Below are 25,455 nucleotides of genomic sequence, written 5' to 3' on the forward strand. Positions count from 1 at the left end.
TAACTTTGGGACGAATGATTTTGCGTGATGAACACCTTCTTCGTCCTACAAATACCCTTTGCACGACTAAAAACATGTTCGCCGCGCAAATACCCTTTGAGCGACAAACAATGTATCGTTGCGCAAGGTTACAATTTTTTTCATTTACTTTATAATTTATTATTTTAAACAAATTGTACAACAAAATTCGTCTAGCAAAATACACATTTTTTAAAATTTTTTTTTTATGTTTTTCAGTTTTATTTTTATGTAATGTAAATTTTTATTTTAATATAAATAAAAAACTCAAACCGAATTAAACATTAAATTAATTAACAAAACTAATTTATTATCCCCAAATACAAATCATAATTAATTTAAATATTAATACTTATCCACATAACATAAATTTATTAATTAAAATAAATATAAAGTTCACAAAATCTTATTTCAAACAAAAAAATTATAATTCAACTTCAATCCTCCTTCGCCCGCAACATATTGAACTTCCACTATCGAAAACTCTGCTTGAAAAGCCCATCCACGTACTTCCATTGCTTTTCATCAGTTTCATCAACATCCCAATGAACCTACATTAATGCCAATTACAATAAATTAGTAATTTAAAAAATATTACATTTTAACAAAATAATTATTCATTATTTACTACAAACTTACTGATAACTTCCCCAGCATGGACTTCTTCAACTCCTCAGAGACCTTTTTTCAAGATTCAAACTCGGCAGAACATTCCCACCAAACTCCCAATGTCATACCTAAATTTGGCGTACGCATAAGCCATACTTTTGTCTTCAAAGTACGACACTTGCTTCTGTCGATACCTCTCTGATCACACTACAAGTTTCTTTCTGCCAGAACCTTCTCCATAATCAGCCATTCTTTTGAAACAATTTTTTTTTTATTTTAAATTAGGGTTTTGAAACGGTGTTTATATAGCACTAGGATCCCTTTGCACGACGAAGCCATTCGTCGAGCAAATACCTATGTTTGTTGCGCAAAACGCATCATAAATGTGCAATAAATGGGAACGTTTGAACATAATCTGACCGTACTTTGCGCGACGATAGCTATTGTTTGTCGCGCAAAGTTGTCTTGCGCGACAAAAATAACGTCGTGCAATATATGTAATGACGAGCAGAATGATTGTAATTATAAAGTTTATGTAAACATAGATATCTATGTTTACGTAGACTTTATAATTACAAACAAATATTCAGTTAAATATTTATTCTAAAAATAATTTCTACCTTAAATATTTAATCTAAAAATAATTAATACCTTAAATATTTATTCTAAAAATAATTAATACCTTAATCCATTCATTTATTTTGAAAAAGCAAACAGGAATTAATGTCTAATTAAGTCCAAATACATAACTGATAGAAAAAACCTTCAATTTAAATATTGTTCTCCATTCCGCTCGACTTCATAATGCCATTGATTGTAATCTCCCTCCAACGCATCCTCCATCAACATCAACTTTATGTTCGTATCATCATCAAGAGTATACTTACATTGTTACACATATATGCAAATAATTAATTCCAACATAAAACAAAAAATTTCACAAAATAAACTATTGATCCATCAACATTATACTTACTAATAATTCATCCATCACTGCCTTCTTCGCATTCTCGGGCACATATTTCCAAGAATGTCACTCAGCAATAGGATAATTATTCCGCATGGCTATAGCAATCGCATGCCTGAACTCAAAATGTTACCTTAAATCATTCGGGTTAGCAGCAGGCACGCTATGATCCTTGTTTTTATCCTCCATCCCAACACGAACAAAATTGTGAAAAATAAGGACAGAAGAAACGCATATTTATAGGAAGAATAGGGTCTTTGCACGACGAAGGCTTTGTCACGCAAACATTTATAATAAATGGAGTATTGATTCCTCTGATTCACCTGTAGTGATGGTCTGAGTGAAAACTGACAGCAACTTGCGCAACGAAACCTTATCGCGCAAAGGTCCACTTTTCGTCGCGCAAGGTTTTCACGCCAAACAAAATTACCCCACATTTTCTTGATGACTTTGTGCGACAACAACTATTGTTTGTTGTGCAAAGTATTATTGCGTGATGAAGATTTTCGTCGCACAAATTTTTTTTTTTTTTTGTCCTTTCCTGTCTTTTATGTGCAACAACACTGTTTTTCCATCGTGCAAGTACCTCTTGTGCGACGAAATATTGTTCGTCGTGCAAAATCTCGTCACGCAAGCTATTTTTCCTACTAGTGATACAAAATAATATACAGTTAAGAAATAGGAGTTTCCACTCCTAATATCACTAAGGCCTTTGGCTATAAAACCAACACCTAAGAATAGGTGGTTAAGTTAGGATAATATCGGTGAAATTGATGGTGAACCATGCTGGACCCATAAAGTTATCAATATCCATGTATATCAGTCTCATTTAGTATATTTTATTTGTGTGTTATTTTTATTTATTTGATAATATTACCTTGTTATCTAAATGTTACGCAATGCATTGTAAGATTAAGTTGTTGTAAAATATTATGAAATGCTAGTAACATCTCCAACGAGTGAATATTTACCAGTTAAGGTTTCTTTAAAAAAAATAAAAATAAAAATTATAGCATTTATAACTTTATCTCTAGTTGCAATTGTGTCATCTTATGGTCAAAAAAAAAAGAATCATAATTTTCTATTTGTACTTGCGCTTAACGTGTTGCCAAGCAAATTAAAGAAAGAGTTTTTTTATCACAAATGGTTTCTGAGATTGATCAAACTCATCATTTTGGTTCCTCACTTTCAAAATCAATCAATGTCGTCTCTGACATTCACTACCTCACATCAATTTGGTCATTCCGTTAAGATTTTGTCAAATGTTCATTTAGTTTGTATGTGGGACCCACAAATCCAGTGAAATGGTGACACGTGGATTACACAAAATAAGGATTTTTATTGCAAATAGTCCTTGACATTGATCCAACTTGTCGCATCTTGGCTCGAGCTCCACCATATCCCAGGCTCGACTCTGCCGTAGCACTATTGTCTGCTTTAGGTCTCGACCACACCCTCATGACTTTATTTCTGGGAACTCACACGAGAACTTCCCAGTGGGTCACCCATCCTAGGATTTCTCTCGCGCGAACTTGCTTAACTTCGGAGTTCTGATGGAACCCGAAGCCAATAAGCTCCCAAAGGCCTCGTGCTATATGAAGGTGGGCATGTACATAGGAGTGAAAATTTTTACCAAGTTACCATACCAACCGCCCTACCAAATTTTTACCAAAATTTTTACCAAGTTACCATACCAAATTATTACCAAAATTTTGTACCAATTGCTAACGGTACCGTACCGTACCATACTGTTTCGGTACGGTATTGGTATCCAAAACCAAAACCGATGGTATACCATACCTATCAATATTATTAATATTATATTATGTATTTATTCATATAATTATTTGAGGGAAAAATTAATAAAATTAATAATAATTATTGTAGAAGTGTAAAAAATGTAAATTAAAAAAAAAAATACAATCACTCATAGTGACAAGCTTTACAACTTTCATGAAGAAGTCAGCTTCAAAATCCAACACTATAATCCATAAACTTTAAATTTATATTTAACTCTTGATTGTCATTCACGCTTTATTCTTCTTATTGAATTTCATTTAAAATTTTTCTTTTTTGAAAACATGATCATCTGGCGGATGTAAGAAGATGAACGGTTCAGATCTTTGATATCACGTTTCGATATTTACGATTAACTGAAATATGAGTCGATGTCATATAGTTTGTAGAAACTTTATAAACATCAAGCAATATTTTCACTAATCGTAAAACTTTGAACATAATATTAACAATCCAAACCGTTCATCTTCCTGCATCCTCTAATAAATCATGTTTTCAAAAATGAAAATCCGAAAAAAATAAAATTTGATGAGAAAAATGAAGTGTAAATGTAAACAACAATCAACGGTTAAATTTTGATTTATGATTTATATGATTATAATGGTGAATTTCAAAGTTAAGCTTTTCATGAAAGTTGTAAAGCTTGTCATTATGAGCGTTTATATATTTTTCTATATTTTTTACACTTCTACATTAATTAAAAAAATATTAGATTTTGGGGCAAACTAAGTGGCGTAAAACAAAGTGGCAATTACCGTTGGCATATCATACCAACCAAACTATTTGGTATACCGATATTCGGTATACCGAAAATTTGGTATGGTAATGGTAATAGATTTTGCCCTACCAAATATTTGGTATGGTAATTGGTATAGAAGTTTTGGTGCGGTAATGTACCAAAACCACCCCTACATATACATATAAGGCATAGAGGATCCTCTATCCTGGGCGATGCGGGATCTAACAATCCACCCCCTTTAAGGGCCCAACATCCTCGTCGACACACTTATGGCCAGGATTGGCTCTGATATCAAATTGTCACATTCCGACCCGAGCTCCACCACATCCCGGGCTCGACTACGCCATAGCACAATATTGTCCTCTTTCGGTCCCGACCATGCCCTCACGATTTTGTTTCTAGGAAATCATACAAGAACTTTCCAGTGGGTCACCCATCTTAGGATTGCTCTCGCACGAGTTCCGATGGAACCCGAAGCCAGTAAGCTCTCAAAAGGCCTCATGCTATATGGCGATAGGCATGTACATATAAGGCATAGAGGATCCTCTCCCCTGGGCGATGTGGGATCTAACACAACTTCTCATTTTGGTCCCTGAGTTTCAAAAATTAATAAATTTGGTCCCTAACTTTCACTACCGCACATCAATTTAGTCATTCCGTTAAAATTTCATCAATATTTTTCGTTTGGGTGCTGATATGGTCCTACTTTTTAAGAGCAAACCAACAAACGAGTATTTTGTGCTGGCATTTGTCTCGCATCCCACAACCCCAATTGAAAAAAAAGTCCATCTAATTCGATAAAATCGAATCCAAGTCCAATTCAAATTTGATAGGATTATAACCAACTAGAGAGAGTAAGGAATGAGTTCAGGAGAGCAAGTACTTTAGTGGTGTCATGGTGCCTTCCTTTCCTTTTTTAGTGTACCTTGATGAAGATGACGATGACTTTTTTTTTGTTTTAATTTTGGTTTTTAGTTTCTTATTTTACTTTTAGTTTTAAATCTTAAAAAAAAAAAAAGAGTTTCTTGTAGTTAATCCACGTGGCACCATATGAGTGGCTTAGTGAGACAAAAAATATTGATGAAACTTTAACGGAATTATTAAATTAACGTGCAGTATTGAAAGTCAAGGGCTAATTTTATCGATTTTTTAACCCGGGGACCAAAATAAGGAGTTGGATCAATGTAAGGGATCATTTGCGATAAAAACCCTTATTTTGTGTAATTCATGTGTGACCATTTCAATGGATCCCACATACAAACTAACAGAATAATTAACGGAATAACCCAATTGATGTGCGGTAGTGAATGTGAGGAAAGACTTTGATTAATTTTGAAAATGAGGGACCAAAATGATGAGTTTGATCAATCTCAAGGACCATTTGTGATAAAAACCCTTAAAAGAAAAGGAAAGATCATAAAGTAATTGGAGATTTAAAAATTAACACCATCTCTCTGTCCTCGATAGAAGGTTTCATATTAATCTCTATTTTCTTCTTCCCTAAGAAATATCAATTGAAACTACAACTAATCCTACATATCAAAACAGCAAGGTATATACAACTCAGCTCATTCCAATTTTTTTGTTCCACTAGAGATGAACGACTTCCTTAGAGTATCAATAACAGTTCTCGAGAAAAAAAGCTGCTAAAGTTTACAAAAAATCATTGTACAAGTGTACAGGAAAAGAAGCTCGGTTCCTACAATTCGAGATTCCACAGGGGATGATACCACCACTGTACAGTGTTAATCATGGTTGACTCATCCTCTTTCAGTGAATGAGCTCGGTTCCTGCAGTTCGAGATTCCACAAGGGATGATATGACAACAAATTGATTTGGACACGGGAACGGTTTCTCGGAGGGCTTCGTGCACCATGCCCGTCCGAACTAATCAGTGCAACAAGGCCCTGCGTAAAATTGGTTTGAAAAGCTAGCATATACTCTAATCATTCGAGTGTATACACCCAAACATCTCCTTGACAATCACCACACAGAGCTGACCTGCATATGAAAACATATGACCAAAAACAAAACTAGCATCTAACAATCTGAAACAAAACTTTATGATTTTTTAAGTTGTCCATTAATCTTATAAAATAATCAACTGTTTTTAACTTCGTATTATCCAGGGGTGCCAATGGCCGGAAACCCCAAGGCTTCTTTGGGTACAACAACGATTAAATGGACAATTCAACGATTCTACCACGTCATCGACGGAAAATACAAAATGCAACAGTTAAAATTCAAGCACGAAAAAGACGCTGCTTAACGAAAACCATCCTAACTGTAAAGGTCATCTTCATCTGCCCCAGCAGCAGCAGTTGCAAAAGGGTCGGATGCAACAGTTGTGCCAGTAGGATTGTCTGCAAACCTGAACTCTGTTCCAAACCCTCTCGACTGCTGCAATGTCTGCGCAAATGCCTGGTATTTGCGGATATCAGCATCGCTAACACTCCTGCGAGCATACTTCATCGACTCCTCAAAATGAGCAGCCTTGATCTCTGCAATTTCATCCTCAACATCCTCCTCCATTGCCTCAGGATTCTCGTTTCTCCTCCTCTCCTTCTCAAGATCCTGCAAGATTAAAATATAACGGTTATTCAGAAATGAACACAGACAAAAAAAAAAAATCCATTTCTCCCAGGGACAAAAAAGTGCAGCAAGTATAAGAGCAGTGCAATATCATATACCTTCTCAATATTCTCTCTAATGGCATATTTGCAAGCACGCTGGCATATTTCTGTTATATCAGCACCACTAAATCCTTGGGTGTACTTAGCAAGGGCTCTGATGTCCACATCTTTGGAAACTGGAGACTTCCTCAAGCAAGACTTGAATATTTGAAAACGGGACTCCTCATCAGGGAGAGGAATGTAAATCAACTGATCCAGGCGGCCTGGACGCAAAAGTGCAGGGTCTATGATATCAGGTCTGTTGGTGGCACCGATAATGAAAACAGTTTTCTTTGCAGTCATTCCATCCATTTCTGTGAGGAGTTGGTTCAAAACCCTATCAGCAGCACCCCCAGCATCACCTACGCTACTACCTCTCTGCAAGATGGAATGGAAGCAATAAGCATATAAATAGATAAACACATCAACGATGACCCAAAGGAAAATACTGCAAACGTTCTTTTATCAAGAGTTCTCTGCCGTGTTTGTCAAAAGTTTCGGAGCATTAAAAATTCAAGTTTCTTTCACTTTCACAAAATGCGAAGTTTTCTCCTATTAACAACAGATAACCTATGAAACGCAAGTAATAATTCAAGTTTCTGCAACAGAATTTGGAGTCTTCTATTTAGTCATATTACAGAGCAAATATTTTTCCCTTTTTCAAACTACACATGTTAATTTCAATTTGCAAATAGAAGCCAGTGTCAATAACAAATAAGCAGTGATTTTATATAAAGAAAGGCTCAAACCTGAGTAGCAATGGAATCAAGTTCATCAAAGAACAGGACACAAGGAGCAGATCCGCGGGCCTTGTCAAAAATTTCCCGCACATTGGCCTCACTCTCTCCAAACCACATGGTAAGCAATTCAGGTCCCTTGACACTGATGAAGTTTGCCTGACACTCATTGGCAATAGCTTTGGCGAGAAGAGTTTTACCACATCCAGGAGGGCCATAGAAAAGAACTCCCTTGGAGGGTGACATTCCAAATTTCTCAAACTTCTCAGGATGCTCAACAGGATACTGAACAGTCTGCAATACAAAATAATACAAGGATAGATACTGTAAGTAACAGAGCCAAATGAGATAAATGGAGTAAACTTGAATGAACAATCCATGTAGTAAACTCAATTACCTCTTGAAGTTCACGCTTAACATTCTCAAGACCACCAATATCTTCCCAACTAACATTGGGCACTTCAACAACCTGTAAACCATGAAATTATGGGTTCCATTCGATGCATAAGGTGTCTAACAAAAAAAACCTCTGTCACTTGAAGCAAAGAGATAAATACTTACTGTTTCACGAAGAGCAGATGGGTTGCTTGTGCCAAGGGCAGTCTTGAAGTGCTCGTTTGTAACTGCCATTGAATTGAGTATCTCCGCATCTATTTCCTCATCTTCCAAGTCAATTACATCCATCTTCTCTCTGATGCACTGAAGGGCAGCCTCAGTACACAAAGCAGCTAGATCGGCACCAACATAACCATGTGTATCCTTAGCTATCTTCTCCAAATCAACCTGTACAAGAAAAGTCAAAAGCATTGGTAACCATGTTTTGAAAGAGGGAAGAAAAGGATACGAACTTGAAATAAAAATAATGTCAAAAACAGAAAATAATTATATTTGACATTACATCTTCAGCAAGCTTCATGTTCTTTGTATGAATACGGACAACCTCAAGACGCCCAATTTCATCTGGCACACCAATATCTATTTCCCTATCAAATCTTCCAAACCTTCTGAGAGCTGGATCAATACTGTTCGGACGATTTGTAGCCCCCATAACAATCACATGGGCACGAGATTTAAGCCCATCCATGAGTGTCAAAAGCTGGGAAACAATCCTCCTCTCAACTTCTCCGTGCGTCTTCTCTCTCTTGGGAGCAATTGAATCAATCTCATCAATGAAGATGATTGATGGTGCATTCTTCTCTGCCTCCTCAAAAGCTTTCCTGAGGTTGCTTTCACTCTCTCCAGCCAATTTTGACATAATTTCTGGTCCATTGATGCAGAAAAAGAATGCCCCAGTTTCATTAGCCACAGCTCGGGCAATTAGAGTCTTACCCGATCCAGGAGGTCCATACAGCAGAATACCCTTTGGTGGCTTCACACCAATTGATTTAAATAACTGAGGATGCCTCAGTGGCAGCTCCACTAATTCACGAATCTGAGCCATCTGTTTCCTAACTCCACCAACATCATCATAGCCAACCTCATTTAATCTCTCCTCATCCTCCCTTTTCACAGGCTCCCCCTCACAGAAAATTTCAGTGTCAGGAGCGACCACACAGTACTCAGGAGGGTCAGTTTCAATGACCTTAAACTCCACACTCCTCATTCCTCCTCTCACAAGGAAGAGATCACCCTTTCTCACTGGACGGTAGGCCTCCAGAAAATAAGCTGAAAAAACAGACCAGAAAACAGGTAAAAATGAATGGAACAAAGAATTAAACCAGCAGTTACTGATAAAATCAGTTAGTTCTGACAACTATCAGTACTAGCTACAGTATATTTTAATCGAAACTTGTAAACATAATATAACCCAAACACTCTTCCCTAAGCATATAGTCATTATATCTAAACATAGTAAGTTAAATTATGGGTCATAAGATTCTCTTCAACATCGACACTGTCTATTGATTCAAATATATAAAAACGAAACATCATATTTCTAAGCATCCATGTATCAATGAGGTAAAAATATGATTCAGTTATTTCTCAATTTGTGGAATAGTATGTATATCTGCATCCAAAGATTGATAAACAGTTCCACTAACTGTAACCAAACAAAAGCAAACTTTTTAAAAATATGGTAACTATATACGAAATATTCACATGTTAGGCTCCAGTTGCAGCTGAGAATAAAAAGGGTTAATACAGAAACTTACGTTTCAAGTACGCATCAAACAGATTTCCAGTGACTCCTTCAATAGTATCATCCACAGGCAGAATATGGACACGCTTTCCATACTTGACATCAGCACATTGGTGAACAGAAACAACATCACCAAGCCTAACCCTTAGGTTGCTCCTCACAACCTTGTTCATCCTGATCTTAGGTTCTTCACATGTATCATCAGCAAGAGCAATGCAGATGGTATCCTTCCTTTTCTTTCCCTAAAGACCAAACAAAATAAACGAACCATTAGTTGTGATTCTTTACAAACCAAAGCTTAGGCAGAACGGAGAGCATTCATGCTACTAATACCAAAGCGCAGTACCCAAACAGCCAATGACAATAAAAGCCAACCAAACCACAACATCACATGCATAGTTTCAATTCGAGCGAATCATACATATTATATCCTCAAAAGCTAATTCTAATAGGGGCATAAGTCGGGGAAAAAGACATTAAACAATATTGATTTGGATAATCTTTCCATAGATACCTCTTGAGTTGTAATCAGTGAAAAAGTAGAGGCGTAACCATCAAAACCCGGCAAATTGATAAAAAATAAAAACCCCAAAACTTCAGACAGCAGAACACAAACCAGTTCTCAGATCCCAAATAAAATAGAGAAAAACCCATCAACCCAGATTAAATACAGCCTTTAATCACTACCTAAATCGTAAATTTCCATTAACCCTAACTAGAAAGCCCTTGCAAGTAAAATTCCATCCAAAAGTTTGCTTTCGCATACATAAGGAACATAGAAATCATAGAAGATGATGTGAAAAATCAAACCTTGATCAAGATGGTGTCGCCACGAAAGAGCTGGAGTTTCTCCATCGTATCCGGGTGGAGCGCGACGACGGAGTTGTCGTCATTGATAGCATCGTCGACAACGAGCCGGTTCGCAGCCTTCTTGCGCTCGAGGATCGCAGTACTGAAGTCCCTTTTCGTTCCCTTACTGCAAAACAACAACAAAAAACCACAATCGCATCAAAACCCAGAAATATCCAAAAACAAAAAACGCAAAAACAATTGATATGGATCGAAATCGAGTAGAACCCAGTTGGATTAGAGAGGGATCTGGGGACTTACGAGTCTGAAGATTCAGCCTTATCCGTCATGGTGGAAGGCGGAGCACAAGACCAAAGGACGACGAAGGGAGAGAGAGTTTGAGATTGTTTAGTCGATGGAAGATTTGGAAGAGAGAACAGAAGAGTAGCTGAAAGCAATTTGGTGGGTTGTGGAGTTGGGGGTTGGATATTTATATGGGAGGTTAACTCCTTTTCTTGTTAGGAAAGAAATGTTTTGGTTTACTGCTTTTTTGGTTCTCGAATATAAAACGTGACTCTTCTTATTTTTGGGAATTATTATTCACGTTCAAAAATTCTCAATTTACATTCCAAACTTTCTATATTTAGAAAAAAAATACAATTGTAAAAAGTGTAGAATGAGATTTTTGGAGTATCAATAACACTTCCCTTCTTTTTTTCTCTCTCTTTGTTTTTGGAGTGGACTGAAAAAATTAAGTGTGATTTTAATAATGTCAAAAGTAAAGTTCCGTAGTCGACTTTGAGATTTGAAATCAATATAAGTGGTCCCTGAAACTATCAATCATCAATCATTTTTGTCCTTGGGTGAAAAATTATGTTAAACAATGATCAAAATGACAAAATTGCCCTTAATTTAATAAACATAGGCCAAAATGATTTAACAAAAATTGAGAATATTTTTATCATTTTACCCTTATTTTATGAAAATTTTTCACGGAATAAACAAAATGATTGATTGTGGACAAACTCAGAGACCAAGGGCTGGTTTGGTATTGTTGTGCTTTGAAAAAAAGCTGTTTCTGCTATGCTGTGAAAATAAGCGACTGTAAAATAAAGCAGCAGAGTGATTGGTAAACTTTTTTGTAAAAGTGCTTTTGGAAAAAAAAAAAAAAAAAAAAAAAAAAAGAAAGCAATATGATAGTGTTTGGTAAACTTTTATATAAAATAGCTGTGACTGTGTGAAATGACCAAAATGGGTATAATACTAGATGTGCTATTAATTTAATTTTCTTAACAAATAAAGGTTAATTACTAAATATATTTTATTTTTAAAAGAAAAATATTTATAAACTTTATCTTAAATATTAATTAGTATAAAAAAACTACTTCAATTGGAATATTATCTATTCTAAAACTAGGGAGCAATTGACTGTTCATTGGGCTACAGTCAATTGTTTGCCCCTCGATTTCACGCTATTTACAACAAAACCATCAGATCTGGGCTGGGTTGGGAAGGTAATTCCCAAAAGTTAGGGGGTAATTTTGTCCGTAGGATTGAGCCGAATTTCACTTTATTTACAAAATTGCCACCGCCTTTTCTTTCCCTCTTTCTCTCTCCCTGCTCTCTCGATAACCATCCATCAAATCCCCCGTTCTTCCCTTTTCTCACTCTGTAACCCTAGCACCGTTTCTCTCTCATTTCTCTCAAATTCGAGACTTCTCTCTCCATTCTCTCAACCTAGCTCCAGCGCTGCTCACCCCATTCCTCTTCATAATCTCAGTTAAATCCATCGTCATGGGACCTTCTTCCTCAGACCTTCATGTGTACGTTACCTTTTCATCTAAATTAGGATCAGGGTTCTGAAATTAATTTCCCCCCAATTTTCCCTCTCTCTTTGCAATGGAAGAACATCCATCGTCTTCCTCATCTTCTTCTTCTGCTGCTGCTTCGACCAGTAGGAATACTTCAGGCGGTGCTGCTGTTGCTGCCACTGCCGCTATGACGTTTGAGAGCTTCGCAGGTTCAGGAGGAGGACGATGACAATCAGTGCTACCAAAACACCCATTTCTGGCATCTGGAGCTGGAGCAAAACCACGAAATCGGCACTTCGTACGGTGGTAATATACCGATGAGGTGTCAACATGATTACAGATGACACGTGGCGTGGTCCTGCATCATCGTCCTCCTCACCTTCTGGTTCTTCGGTTTGTATCCAATTGTCAGATTATATTTTGGAATTTTGATGGCAATTCATTATTTGATTATCCATAATTTGATGGTAGTTGGATGTTCTGCAACATAACCCATTTTTTTTGCTCTCTATAAAAGTTGTTTTCGTTCTAATTTTACCATTTTCTATTTTTTACTTATAGGCCTGCTGCTTTTGCGGTGAGGAATTCGAAGGATATGTGCTTCTGAGCAATTCCTAGGCACTAATCACTCACCATATCCTTTTCCACTTACTGGGATTTTCTTAGTTTGAACTATTTTCTTCAGTTTAATTCAAAACTTAATAGTTATTTAAAGTGTTTTATCCATTTTTACAATTACTCTCATAAATTGTACCTGATTTGTGGTTCGGTGGGATTGAGGTGATGGGGACGATTCGTGAGGTTGCAGCCATAAGATATAGGGCCTACGCGCGGGGTTTAGGGGTTTCACGGGGGGAGAGTTCCAGAGGGAGGGGGTGCACACGTGAATTGCAGAGGGAGAGGGAGAGGGAGAAAAAGGGGGAGTAGGGTTGCTGATTTGCTATATTCAAGTTCTTTATTTTTTATTTTTTTTATTTTTTTTTTTTGTGACAGGTTGAGAATGTGAAAGCTTTGCTGGAGGTGGAGGTGAGAAGTTTAATTTAATTCATGATTTATTGTTGTTGTTGTTTTTTTTTTTTTTAACTTTATTTTTGTGGGATTGTGCTGTTCTGGGGAAACAATATTAAATTGAAGTAAAGTTTAGATATTTCTGTAATTGGGATTTAGAGTAAGAGATGAAGAACTGAAAGTGATTGCAAAATTAAAAGCTTAGAATTTTTTTGATTTGGAAGCTAATTTTAAATTCAGTTAGCTGATTAATTAATAGAGAAGCGTATAATGAATGTATGATATGTTTTTCACTGCATATGAGCAGACATGAATACTGCTTCAGCGGCAGCAGCTGCTATATAATGGTAGGGAGCTGAAGAATTCTGAGATGCTGGGTGCTCTTAGTGTCTGAGATGCTGAGTCTGCATTCTACGTAACTTTTCTTGCAGTTACATGCTGATGAAATAGAATTGAATTTTTTCATTCCCTTCTTTTTTTTAATGCAGTTACATTTATATGATGATTTGCAGCATATATTCATCTTTTGGTTTCTAATTCTTCATGCAGTCTAAGCCATGAAGGATTTGATAAACCCACAATTGATAACAATGTGCGGCCGCACCAACGGTTTTGGACAAGGGGTGCCCGAGATAGGATTTAGGAGATTTGGTTTAGGGTTTGCAGAGAGAGAGAGATAGTGGGTGATGGTGAACAGGCGCAAGTATGGTCCCTTAGTCCGGGATTCACTCTTCATCGTCCATACTCTGTTGCATGCTCAGATAATTGTCTTTTTCAATTATATTTTGTACTAAAATCTCTGTTTTTTTTATTGTTTCTTGCATTTATATCTGCGTGAATGTGCTGATTGAAAGCCCAAAAAAAAAATTCCAAATCTTTTTGTACTGTTTTGTTAGGATAGGCAACATGGTTTTTGGTTTTTTTTTTTTTTTTTTTTTTTTAAATCGATTGGGGGATTTTCTGGCCGTCTATTTATTTGTTTGCCCTTTGGTTTGTTTTTCATTCTGGGTTTCCCTTTTCATTAGAGAGTACAAAAATTCCAAGGGTAAACATCCAATCCCTTGCTTCGCTTTTCTGTCCATAGCCAAGAATTGGTGAAATAAGTGTGGTTCTTGGATCTGCGGTCTGAAACAAGAAAATTGTCTATTCTCTATGCCAACTAATGTATCTGTGATTTCTTTGCAGGACGCTACTGCAACACTCAAGTCCGTTTGGAAAATGGAGATCACACGACTTAAGGATCTCGGACCCAAGGTAAAATTTAATAATCTCTGGCTCCCTTGACTAATGTACGCTTGCATGCACTAGATCTGTGAATTTTAATTATGCATTTGCACTCTCTGTGCCAAAAGTTTTTAGATCCGAAGCGGTCAGGATGAGAACGATTTGGAGCAAGTGACTCAAAAAGTTAAACTTCGATATCGAAATTAATGGAAACCCATTGGTATGATTTCTTCATCTGAAATTTTTGATTGCCCAATTGGTTGTTTCATCAATTAATTGTGTGCAAACGTTTATGTGTAATTTTTTTGCTTCTTCCAATTAAATGGTAAGATCAAATTAAGCTAAGAACTTTGGATTTTGTAAATGTTGTGTAATTAAATTATTCATGTTATCAATTAATTTTGATCAAACATTTCTGGGTAGTTGTTAATTTCCCTCAATATTTGATAATAATTAAATTAAAGCTGAGAACTTTGTATTTTGTTCATTACCTGCCGTAGATTTTACTTGACAGAGAAAATGTAGTTTCCTTGATATTATTCATGTTTTGTTTTCTTTCAGATCCCGTTGTAATGGGTCTCTTTGGAAAAACAATTCTTAAGACCAATTGTGAGGTTTGTTCTTATATAGTACATGAGTGTCTTTATAATTCTTTTGCACAGTTGTTAATATTTGTTGTTATGATTGGTGTTGTCCTACATTTTGGCCTGAAGAAAATGAGACACTACTTTTGATCAACCATATTGAGAGTGAAGGAATCTCCTTTGGACCTGGTCATGTTGGAGTATATTTCTACTAACTTGGTACACTATGGAAATTCATGGACTCTTTTACTTGCCCCTTTTTATATGTATTTGTTAATTACATGACAAAGTTTTCAATCCGCTGCATCGCGCGGGCATGAATCGGGAATTGGCCTGTTCATGGCTACAGTAAAACAAATGCCCCTCGATTTCACCTTATTTGCAAGAAACCCATCAGATTTGGGGTGGGTTGGAAGGGTAATTATGAAAAGATAGGAGGGTAATTTTGTCCGTGGGATTTGGGTGCCCAGCTATACACGTGTTGGGCTGACCATTACATCGGTTTGCATTCGTGGGATCGACGGCTGTGTGTGGTGGGATTTGGTGAGGGGATGGGTTAGAGAGAGCCTTCAGCTTGCAGGGAAGAGAAGGATGGAGAGAGAGAGCCTGAAGAATTCCACTACTTATCCTGAATGAGGGTTAGCTGTGCAATTCCAGTTCTCTCTCCAAAAAAAAAAAAAAACTCTGCTTTCGTCGCTCTCGACTTCTGCTTCTATCTCACACAGGGTAGGGTTGCTATCGGTCAGAAGGAATGGGTGTGAGATTCGGTGAGAGGAAGGAAGGTGAGGAGCAGGGAGATGGGCTCAAATAAAAACTTCCCCCCACTTCATAACCTATAGACTCAGCACTCATGGAATAATCATGGATTATTGTTGAGGTAATTTGATTGTTTCCTCTTTTGTAAGTTCTTTCTGTTAGTTTATTGTTTTTGAATTTTAATTTTTCTCTTTTCCGACTTGGAACAGTCGCCCTCGGGTGAGAGAATCATGATGTGACCATCATATTCTCTCTCATATCTCTCAACAACGAAATCGCGCAAGGCTTTGTCGATTTATGTCAACTCCAACCACGGCTAGCGTTGGGTTAGCTATCGACCACCCCTTCTCCACCTTCTTTTTCTTCTTCCTCTTCTCCCTGTGCATTCCAGTTTGATTTTAGCTCAGGTACGAATAGTGGAGTGAGAGTGTTTGGTTTTTGGCTTAGCTGGTCTCACCTCTAAATTTTCAACCTTTACACGATTTTCCCAATTGAAAAACCCTAGAAATTTCTGGGTTTTACTGTAATTATTTAAATCATTGTCAAAAATTGATTTTTTTTTCTTTTCTTTTATGTTATGTAATTCACACTGCGGTCTCTGCATATGTATATGGGTTATCGTAGGAGGGTCTCAATTGGGGCTCTCAGCAACATAAAGCATCGAGTTTTGTCTTCAGAAATTCAAGACTCTTTTGTATATATTGGTGGAAATGCAGAGATGGGTGCTCTTTGTTGCTGCCCTTGCGTTGAGGAATTCCAAGAATATGCGCTTTCGAGCAAGTCATAGGCATTGCTTATGTCTGAGATACTTCTTCCACCAGCTAAGTAGGTATAAAAGCCATGATCAACTCAATACTTTGTCGGTTCTCCCGTTCAGGAACTCTCCTAGGAAATTTACATAGTTTTCTACTATCAGATGCATTTGGTTATATAAATGTTTTAGATTTATTGTCTGAAAAAGAAAGGGCAGTGGACCATAAATTGGCATGTCAATTGGAAACTGAGGAGCCTGATGCAACTAAACAAATCTGTCTGCTTTACTTCTAAAAATTTGTAATGTTAATGATGGCTACAAAGTAAACTGTTCGAAATCATCTATCAGTTTTAAGTTTCGGCCAACGTACTTGAATAGAAAGACATTTTCAAGGTTATTGTTAAATGAAAATGTTTTGTTTCTTAAGCATATTAGAAAAAAAAAATCATGTTTCATTCTGAGTTCCTGTTTTTTCCCAGTATGTCTAGAAGTATGAATTTTCCTTTTGATTGATTATACTACTGTGTTCTCTCTCTGTAATTTCTTTTTTTTTCAATTTACAACACTTTTAAACATTGAAGAAAACCTAGGATTCTGTTTTTTTATTTTTTGTGTCAAAAAACCAAGGATTATAGTAAGGTTTTCAATTTACAAATGGTTTTTCTGTTCGGATTTTCTTTTTGTGAGTTTTGTGTATGAATTTGTAGCATGATCTTCCACTGCATCATCCAAATTTTGCATTTGTAAATTGTCAAAGAAAGACAAAGTATGAGGAAATTATAGGAGATTGTGTCGGCTTTGGCCATGAAGGGTATCAACAGATTGTTCCCCCATATAGGTGATTAATCGTTTTTCAGTATGTGTTCTATTGGGATGAGAAAGTGAATGAAAAAAATGATTTTTTTATTTGTTGGTTGATTTGGGTATGGACTATGTATTAAATTATTATTTTATTTTATTTTTTTTGGAATTTTGTGTAATGTGTAGAACCAGCAATGCAAGAGCAGGATCTGATCAGTCATGCCCGAAAAGAGGTTTGTTTCTCAAATCACATTCATGAGTTTGATTATTAATGTAGTTTGGAAGGCTCTTCAATATGATTTTCTATTTTCTCCTTTCCAGCATTCTCTTTTTGGTTTTTGGAGTATGTATGTGATTTGTTGTTGATCATAGAATAAAAATTAATAAACACGAGGTGCAGCAATTAATTTGCATCCTTATGACAACACATGTATGAGAGTGCATTCGATTTGTTGATTTGATTAACAATTCAAGCGTATCTTTATTTTGTTGGTGTGTGTTGCTTAGCAGCCAGTTTTATATATTGGTTTTTTTATTTGGATTTATAGCACTGAGGGTATAGGTGAACAGTGAAGCGGTTTGTATGGGCTCATGTATCTTAAACATGTTGTGAGAAGTGAGGATTTTGTTTCAGTGTTTTAGACAATCTGAAGGAATATGTAGATACTATGATTTGGGGTTGCTTTCTTAAACCATGATAAAGTAGTCCAAGTAATTTTAACATAGATATCATTTTTTATGTAATGCATGAGTATATGAAATGTTAAGACGATAATATATCATGTGATTTAAAATTCAAAGAGAGACAATGAACCGTGTTTGATATTTTGTTTGTCTTGATTCGTTTAAATTTGGGTGTTTTTCAGTTGGATTCATGGGTTTTGTTTAAGATATCATTTTTGGTTTATGAATGGTTTGCCAATGCAAAAGTTTGCATCTTTTCTTTGTTGGATTCATGGGGTTTTCTTAAGCTTTCAAGTTTTTAGTTTTTATCAAGAAATTTTGGGTTTCATTTATTTTTCAAACTAGACACTTTTTTGTTAAGATTTTCTTTATACTTCAGTAACTGATTGCTTCTTTACCTGTAAATTTGACTTCTGTAAATTTTCAGGTTGTACCCGCAGCGAAGCGCGGGCAATTTTTCTAGTTTTAGACTGAACAGCTAGGATTCATTAGTACAATATTGTTAATGTACTTGAAGGTAGTCTAATTAGATGCATTCATCAAACTTGCCGCTATGCTATTTCTTAATGCCTATATCTCATGTGATCCTTCAACTTGATAATTTTGGTATTCTTTATCATCATCATCATCATCATCATCATCATCACTACTATCGCTCTCTTCACAAAAGTCCTTAAGGTCATCAAAATGACGATCACGTTCAGAATACCTCCGTATGTAGTTATGAAGAGCCATTGTAGCAATGACAATCTTCACTTGCTTATTGAACTGCTAATTAGGCATATCCCTTAAAATTTGCCCATCTTTTCTTCCATACCCTATAAGTTCGTTCAATGATACTCCTAAAAGAAGAAAGCATGTGGTTGAATACCTCTTTATGATTAGTTGATTCGACACCCCTACGAAAGTCCGGGAGATGATATCTTTCACCTTTATATGGTCCCAAATAACCTCTCATTTGTGGGTACCCCGCATCTACCACGTAATATTTTCCTGACAATTGAAAATTTTGTTTTGTATTGTAATAATTATACAAAGTAAGTATGTAAAATGTTATAATAATACAAAGCAAGTATGAAGATTACCATTTGGAGACTTAGAAAAGTTTAAATTTGGATTCCGTAGCACGGATAGAAAAACCCTTGTGTCATGTGCAGTGCCTTCCCATCCGACACAAGCAAATGTGAATTACATGTCAAAATTACATGTAGCCATAACATTTTGAGTCGGTATTGTATGGAACTTGATCCTAAGATGGTATTGAAGTCTCAACATGTACTCCATCTATAGCACCAATACAATCCTAAAAATAATAACATAGAAGAAAACCGTCAACCTACACTTCTAGTTTGCAAATTAGTTAAAAGACGAGTCAAACTTTACCTTAAAATGAGGCATGTATCTTGTATCTCTCCTTATTTCTTGGGGAATGCCACGAAACTCTGAATCCATTGGTTTGATAATATCTATTGCCATCTTACATATGATATCCAACATAGCACTAAAATATCTACTAACAGTCTCACTAGAATGTTGAAATCTCTCTTGCGCTAATCTATTTTTCATACCATGCCCCAACATATGCAAGAACATTCCTAATATTTCAATTGCACTCATTCTCCTTGAACCTTTCAATCCATAATTAGTTTGCAAGTCATTGGATAATCTATAAAAGACATCTTTGTTCATCCTAAACATTCTATAGCATCGCACATCATTTCCTTGTAGTACTTCCATCAACCAAATATAACCTGTTTGGGAAGAATTCATACACGGAGTTTTGTGGACATATTTGAAATAATATGTTTCAACAACTCTCGCTACAACGCATATAATTAGACCAGCATCCAAATCCTCAACATCATCATCATAGGTGTTTATATTGAATATACATATGTACATAACACATAATTCAACAATCCATAAGTCATAATCCAACAATCACTAAGAAGTCATAATTCGACATTCAAGAATAATCCAACATTTAATAAGAAATCATAATCCAACATTCAATAAACACAAAGTACAAGCAACATTCAACACATAATCTTAATGCAAAGTACAAACCACACATAGTCCTAATTCATAGTTTTAGCTTCTTATTGTTCTTTGTTGAATATATTTCAACCAAGTCAGCTGCACTTCAGGATCTTTCATAGTGGCAAACACCTCTCGCTTCTCAGCGCTGCAAAATAAACATATAACAAACAACCATAACTCGTTAGGTGGCTCACAATCAGGCAATTGTTCAACAGACCTTATCATTATAGCAATACTACAGCCTATATGCAGCGACCTCATAAATGAGTTTGCAGAACTCCTACTTTCATAAGTTTCAACAAGACGGTCAATTTGACCACAAAGTTTTGCAGCACCTCCAATTTTTTCCCCTTTCTTATCAACCTTCTTCTTTTGCAATTCTCTTTGGTTTGCTGCTCTTTTTGTTCCTTCCTAGTAGCTTGCCTTAGACTTGCATAGTCTCAATTTCTTCCTCATCATCTAAATCAATTTGTCCTATAGATTCCTCTCGTCTCTGGTGGTAGTATTCCAGATGAAGGTGCACATGCATGTTCATCGGTAACAATTGTGTTCGAGAACATCCTATCTAACTTATCCTCCATCTCAGGACTAATGCCTTTTTCCACAATTTTCCATATTCTTTGTTTATCTACAAGTAAAGAAAGAATATGGTTAATACATATTGCATGATATCATAATAAATATTAAAAGATAAATACACAAACCTGAATTTTATTATTCCACCACTCCTCAGAGACATCAACAGTACCCTTACTCGAATTCCACCCTAGTCCCGTTTCTTTACCAACTAGCTCTTTCCACAACTTCCACTCATTTTTAAGTGCATCCCACTTATTTTTCAGTCGCTTTCTTTCATAATCATGCCCTGTCTCTGCCTTGAAGTTAGCTCTAATATTTGCATATCCATCTTTGTCAAAGTGAGTGCCCGGACGATGTCCGGCCTCAACCTCCTTGATGCATACATCACAAAATATAGATATATTGTGGGCATTCCATGTAGCTATAGGATTTGATGAAGATGCCCCCTTTTTTGTCATCGATACCAACTAGTGATTTGTATATATACATATAAGTGTGTGTGTGTGTCTATATATATATATATTAAAACAAGAACAAATAATATTGTAATATAACCAAGAAATAACTAATCAAAGCATTATGTACATGAAAAAGAATATAAATGCAGTGAATTCGTAGTTGTTGCTCACGATCACAATTACCATTGGATAACTATTAAGCATCTACCCTCCAACAAGTAACTTACGGTCATCGTACCTCTTTACTAAAGAAAAGGCATTTGCTCTCAGTAATTTGCAATATACTGATATAAAACATCTCTCATAGCACCAAGGCACACAGTCAGATATATCATCAACACATTATAAAGCCACCTCGACACCCTAGTTTTGTTCCTCATCTTATCCAAGAAATGAATTGCCAATTTGTGACTCAGTGATCTTTTTTTTTTGGCATCAAGATATTTTCCAATTGGATCATATAACACATGACAAATAAATTCCAGTGCATAATTTCCTTTTTTTCAAGCGTCACTCATTCATTTGTATTACATAAGAATTTCCTACGCACCAAATAATAAGTGTTGTAAGCACTAATCAAACAATAAACTCTACCATTACTTACTTGAACATCATGTATAACTTGAGTCTATAATACCTATAATTTCATTCAAAAGCAAGGTACACACCAAGAAACCTGCAGTTGCCATCCACATTATGATAACACATGCTCTTTGAAGTTTTTTAATAGAAACACGATTCTCTTCAATGCAGTGTGAAACAGATTATGCAACTACTATGCGTGATACAAAATTATGAAACATGATTGGACCTATGAAATATCAAAATAACTCCTAAATCTTTAAGATGCGGAAAAGAGAGATCACAAACACCTGACATTGACAAATAGCAAGGTAATAGCAAAATTCGGCACACACAGAGGAATGAAAAGGAGAAAATCCCAAATTTAAAGATAACCCATGTGAAAAAACAAACCCACATTGCAGGAAACAGGTAGTGTGTTTAAGAAACAAACAAACAAAGTACATAAACAGAAATTAAAAATAAAAAAAGGGCAGAAAAATAGGAGATTTGGGTTCATGGATCTCATGATAACAAACAGAGCAACACCATCGTTGCCAATCAAACCCTAAGAACTGAAATTGCTTCATGGATCTCATGATAATAATTAGAACCTTAATCCCAAAATTGAAAATTAGAACATTAATTCAAAGCCCAAAGTTGAAAATTAGAACATTAATTCAAAGCCCAAAGTTGAAAATTAGAACATTAATTCAAACACCAAACTGAAATTGCTTCAACAATGGAAGAGAGAGAGAGAGAGAGAGAGAGAGAGAGAGAGAGAGAGAGAGAGAAAGGGAGAGGGAGAGGAAGAGAGAATTATGTTTACCCAATCGATGAGATCGAGCCTGTGTTCATCTTCACTTGTTCGTTGGTTGCCAAATAAACCCTGTTTCAGAAAACCCCAAATTGAGAGAGCAGCCAAACCCTAACCTAACTTAATTACAACAAATATATTCAAGCAAATCGAGTACCTGGTTGCTCGGTCTGGACCTGGTACCTGTAAGGCGATGACGATGTAGCACTAAGATTGACGGAGAGAGGAAAATGAGGAGGAGGAAGAGGTGCAACGGCAGGATGGAAGAGGACGTGCGAAGATAATGTTTTGCTAGAGAGAAGAGTGTGTGAGGAATCAGGCGAAATGAGAAAAGAGAAAGGAGGGCAATATTGGCAAATTGAAAATTTCATTAACAAGTTACTGTAGCTCCTTGTTTTGAACAATAATCCATTTTTTTGAAGCTGCTTTTTCCAGCTTCCACTTTTTAGCTTTTTTTCATCTGAAACTTTGAAAAAAAAGCTGGTTTGGGGTGTTTACCAAACACCAAAAACTCTCCCAACTTTTTTTCATAGTAGCTTTTTTTAAAATTACCTCCATACCTTAATTTGTTCCATGTCTACTTATTTGTCCATATAAAATGAATCACACCTCCATAATTCACACAATACTTTCTTATTACACAACTTGAATTTTATAAAAGGTTTTTTTAGCAAAACGGTCCATGAAATTTGTATAACTCTTCACTTTTATCTCTGAGATTTCAAATCAATATAAGCGGTTCCTGAGATTATCCATTATCAATCATTTTTGTCCTTAGGTGAAAAATTATGTTAAACAATGATCAAAATGACAAAATTGCCCTTAATTTAATAAACATAGGCCAAAATGATTTGACAAAAATTGAGGATATTTTTGTTATTTTACCCTTATTTTATGGAGATTTTTCACGGAATGACCAAAATGATTGATTGTGGACAAACTCAGGGACCAATTATATTGGTTTCAAATCTTAGGTATCGTTTGGTATGCAGACGGGACGGGACGGAACGGAATGGGGCAGGACGGAACGGAACGGAATGGGACGGGACAGGACGGGACATGACGGAACGGAACAGAGTGGGAGCAAAGATGTCCTCGGATGGAAACAAGGAGGAAGAAGAAGGAGACGGAGAGGTTATAATTTTGTGTTCCACGGATGTGGAACGAGTCGTTCCATGGGGGTGAGGTGGAACGAAAATTCACCCAAAACTCGTCTCGTGGAACAGCTCGTTCCACCCGTTTTAGGCGCACCAAACGTGGGACGGAACGCCTTGTCCCACTCTGTTCCGTCCCGTCCCACGTACCAAACGGTACCTTAGGGACCAAAACGAGAAGTTATGCAAATCTCATAGACCATTTTAGCTAAGAAGCCTTTATAAAATTAAAATAGATAGATATTATCATAGAATAAAATTACTAATGATATTTTATTTTTATTTTTGTGTGAAAAATTAGATCTAAAAGCAATCTGATTCGATTCGCGTTCGATGTTTATCAAATATGGATATACAACTTAAATTTGATGATCTGAATACGATTCAAGGTCGATAATCTGACTATAATTGATCTGAATATATTATTAAGGGTCCTTAATTTGTTCCATGTCTACTTATTTGTCCATGTAAAATGAATCATCCACAAAGAGAGAAATACTCGTTATTCTCTTCATTCGATGACTCTAAAAAATTAGCTAATAATTTTGGCTTTATACCTAAAAGCCAATCTGCATTTTTTTACTTCCAGAATGTTCTATTCTGAGTTCTTATTGGGCTCTGACTAAACAAAACCAGTATAGCCCAAATATCCCCTACGAAATTGGAAATTGGGCTTTAACAATTTTTTTTTTTTTTAATTACAGGCTTGTTATTTTGTTTTTATTTTTCATCTCTCCTTTGTAGGAAACGGCAAACCGACTTATTTTTTTATTTATGTTTAATTTTTATCTCAAGGTCTTGTTATACAATTGCAGCCGTTAACAAAACAATTACAATCCAAAGGCAGCCGCAAATGTGGAGATTGTTCAACTAAAAGTATTGTACGGTCTAAATACGTTAATCACTTAATCGACATAGAATATTTGTGACCAAAAACATGGTCCGACTAGCAATTTGTTAGGATTTCTTTTTTCATGTCTCAAAAAAGGTGTTTTGGTTCCATTTTTGTCAAACTAATCATATTTTTATTATAAGCAATATTCTACACTATATTACATTAAGAAGAGGATGAATGTAATAGATTGAAGAAAAAGTTTCTAACCACCAAGGTAATCCCTGCTTTTAATAAACCAATTGATTACCAAAATAAAAAAGAACAAGAAATTTAGGGGGTGGGTGGAGGGGGTGTTTGGAGTTTTTAGTTTAGTAACCAAATAACTTTAGTATTTAGGTAGTAGTTGAAAAGTCAAACTAAGGTTGCTAGTTAAAATGATAACAATGGCAACTCTACCATTCAATGGACTCTTACCATTAATTTTGAGGACTCATTCAGACCCTCCAATCTTTGGGATAAAACTTAAAAATTTAAGTTAGAAATTTTTAAGTTATAACCTAAAAACTTTTTTTCTCATCCAATCCTTATGGCTTAAAATTTTAGCCCGAGATTATTAAATAAGGATTTTAGCCCTTTTTTTTTCTTTTTTTTTTTGGTAAATTTTTTGAAAATAAAATTTATGTAGATTATCCTAATTTATTTTTATGAACATTTTAATCTAAAAATATTTAAATTTTGATAAGTAATTAAAATTCATACAAATACATAGGTATTTATAAAGTTTTAAGTTAAATTTGATTTAAATAATTTTAGACGTTAGATTTAATTTTGGGCCGTCAAATTTTTTTTACCATTAGATTTAATCTCATTTGATCATAGTCGTTAGATTATAAGTAAAAAACAAAACAAAAATTGAAATAT

At 35.6% G+C, this 25,455-nt stretch overlaps 2 protein-coding genes, 1 long non-coding RNA gene and 1 pseudogene across 12 annotated transcripts; 1 reads left to right on the forward strand and 3 right to left on the reverse strand.

Annotated features, from left to right (window-relative positions):
- Positions 1 to 6,190: 6,190 nt before the first annotated feature.
- Positions 6,191 to 10,999, reverse strand: LOC137744165 (cell division control protein 48 homolog D). Its single transcript, XM_068484034.2, has 9 exons — positions 10,790 to 10,999; positions 10,490 to 10,655; positions 9,693 to 9,921; positions 8,438 to 9,204; positions 8,101 to 8,322; positions 7,937 to 8,008; positions 7,552 to 7,833; positions 6,821 to 7,180; positions 6,191 to 6,704 (listed from the first exon to the last, which is right to left on the reverse strand). Exons 1-9 carry the CDS (start codon positions 10,816 to 10,818, stop codon positions 6,411 to 6,413), a joined length of 2,421 nt encoding a protein of 806 aa, XP_068340135.1. The 5' UTR covers positions 10,819 to 10,999; the 3' UTR covers positions 6,191 to 6,410.
- Positions 11,000 to 11,903: 904 nt separating this feature from the next.
- LOC137742466 (uncharacterized) lies at positions 11,904 to 18,562 on the forward strand. 10 transcript variants are annotated; one of them, XR_015953797.1, is made up of 12 exons: positions 11,917 to 12,672; positions 12,841 to 12,856; positions 13,273 to 13,305; positions 13,595 to 13,702; positions 13,837 to 13,990; positions 14,473 to 14,541; positions 14,640 to 14,731; positions 15,073 to 15,733; positions 15,821 to 15,972; positions 16,061 to 16,258; positions 16,568 to 17,639; positions 18,518 to 18,562. It is a non-coding gene; the product is annotated as an uncharacterized LOC137742466 (long non-coding RNA). The 10 variants fall into 10 exon arrangements; XR_015953801.1 differs by lacking the exon at positions 18,518 to 18,562 and having other exon boundaries at positions 11,918 to 12,672; positions 15,073 to 15,125; positions 15,566 to 15,733; positions 16,568 to 17,816; XR_015953800.1 differs by lacking the exon at positions 18,518 to 18,562 and having other exon boundaries at positions 11,919 to 12,672; positions 15,073 to 15,125; positions 15,445 to 15,733; positions 16,568 to 17,814.
- A 50-nt stretch (positions 18,563 to 18,612) lies between these two features.
- Positions 18,613 to 19,881, reverse strand: LOC148692329 (uncharacterized; annotated as a pseudogene).
- Positions 19,882 to 20,594: 713 nt separating this feature from the next.
- On the reverse strand, positions 20,595 to 21,167 carry LOC137744376 (L10-interacting MYB domain-containing protein-like). The gene is made up of 2 exons (XM_088680909.1): positions 20,879 to 21,167; positions 20,595 to 20,758 (listed from the first exon to the last, which is right to left on the reverse strand). The coding sequence occupies exons 1-2, from the start codon at positions 21,165 to 21,167 to the stop codon at positions 20,595 to 20,597; spliced, it is 453 nt and encodes a 150-aa protein (XP_088537035.1).
- Positions 21,168 to 25,455: the final 4,288 nt, after the last annotated feature.

This window comes from Pyrus communis, chromosome 12, assembly GCF_041283825.1.
Source record: "Pyrus communis isolate YQ-2024b chromosome 12, ASM4128382v1, whole genome shotgun sequence".
NCBI classification, from domain to species: Eukaryota; Viridiplantae; Streptophyta; class Magnoliopsida; order Rosales; family Rosaceae; genus Pyrus; species Pyrus communis.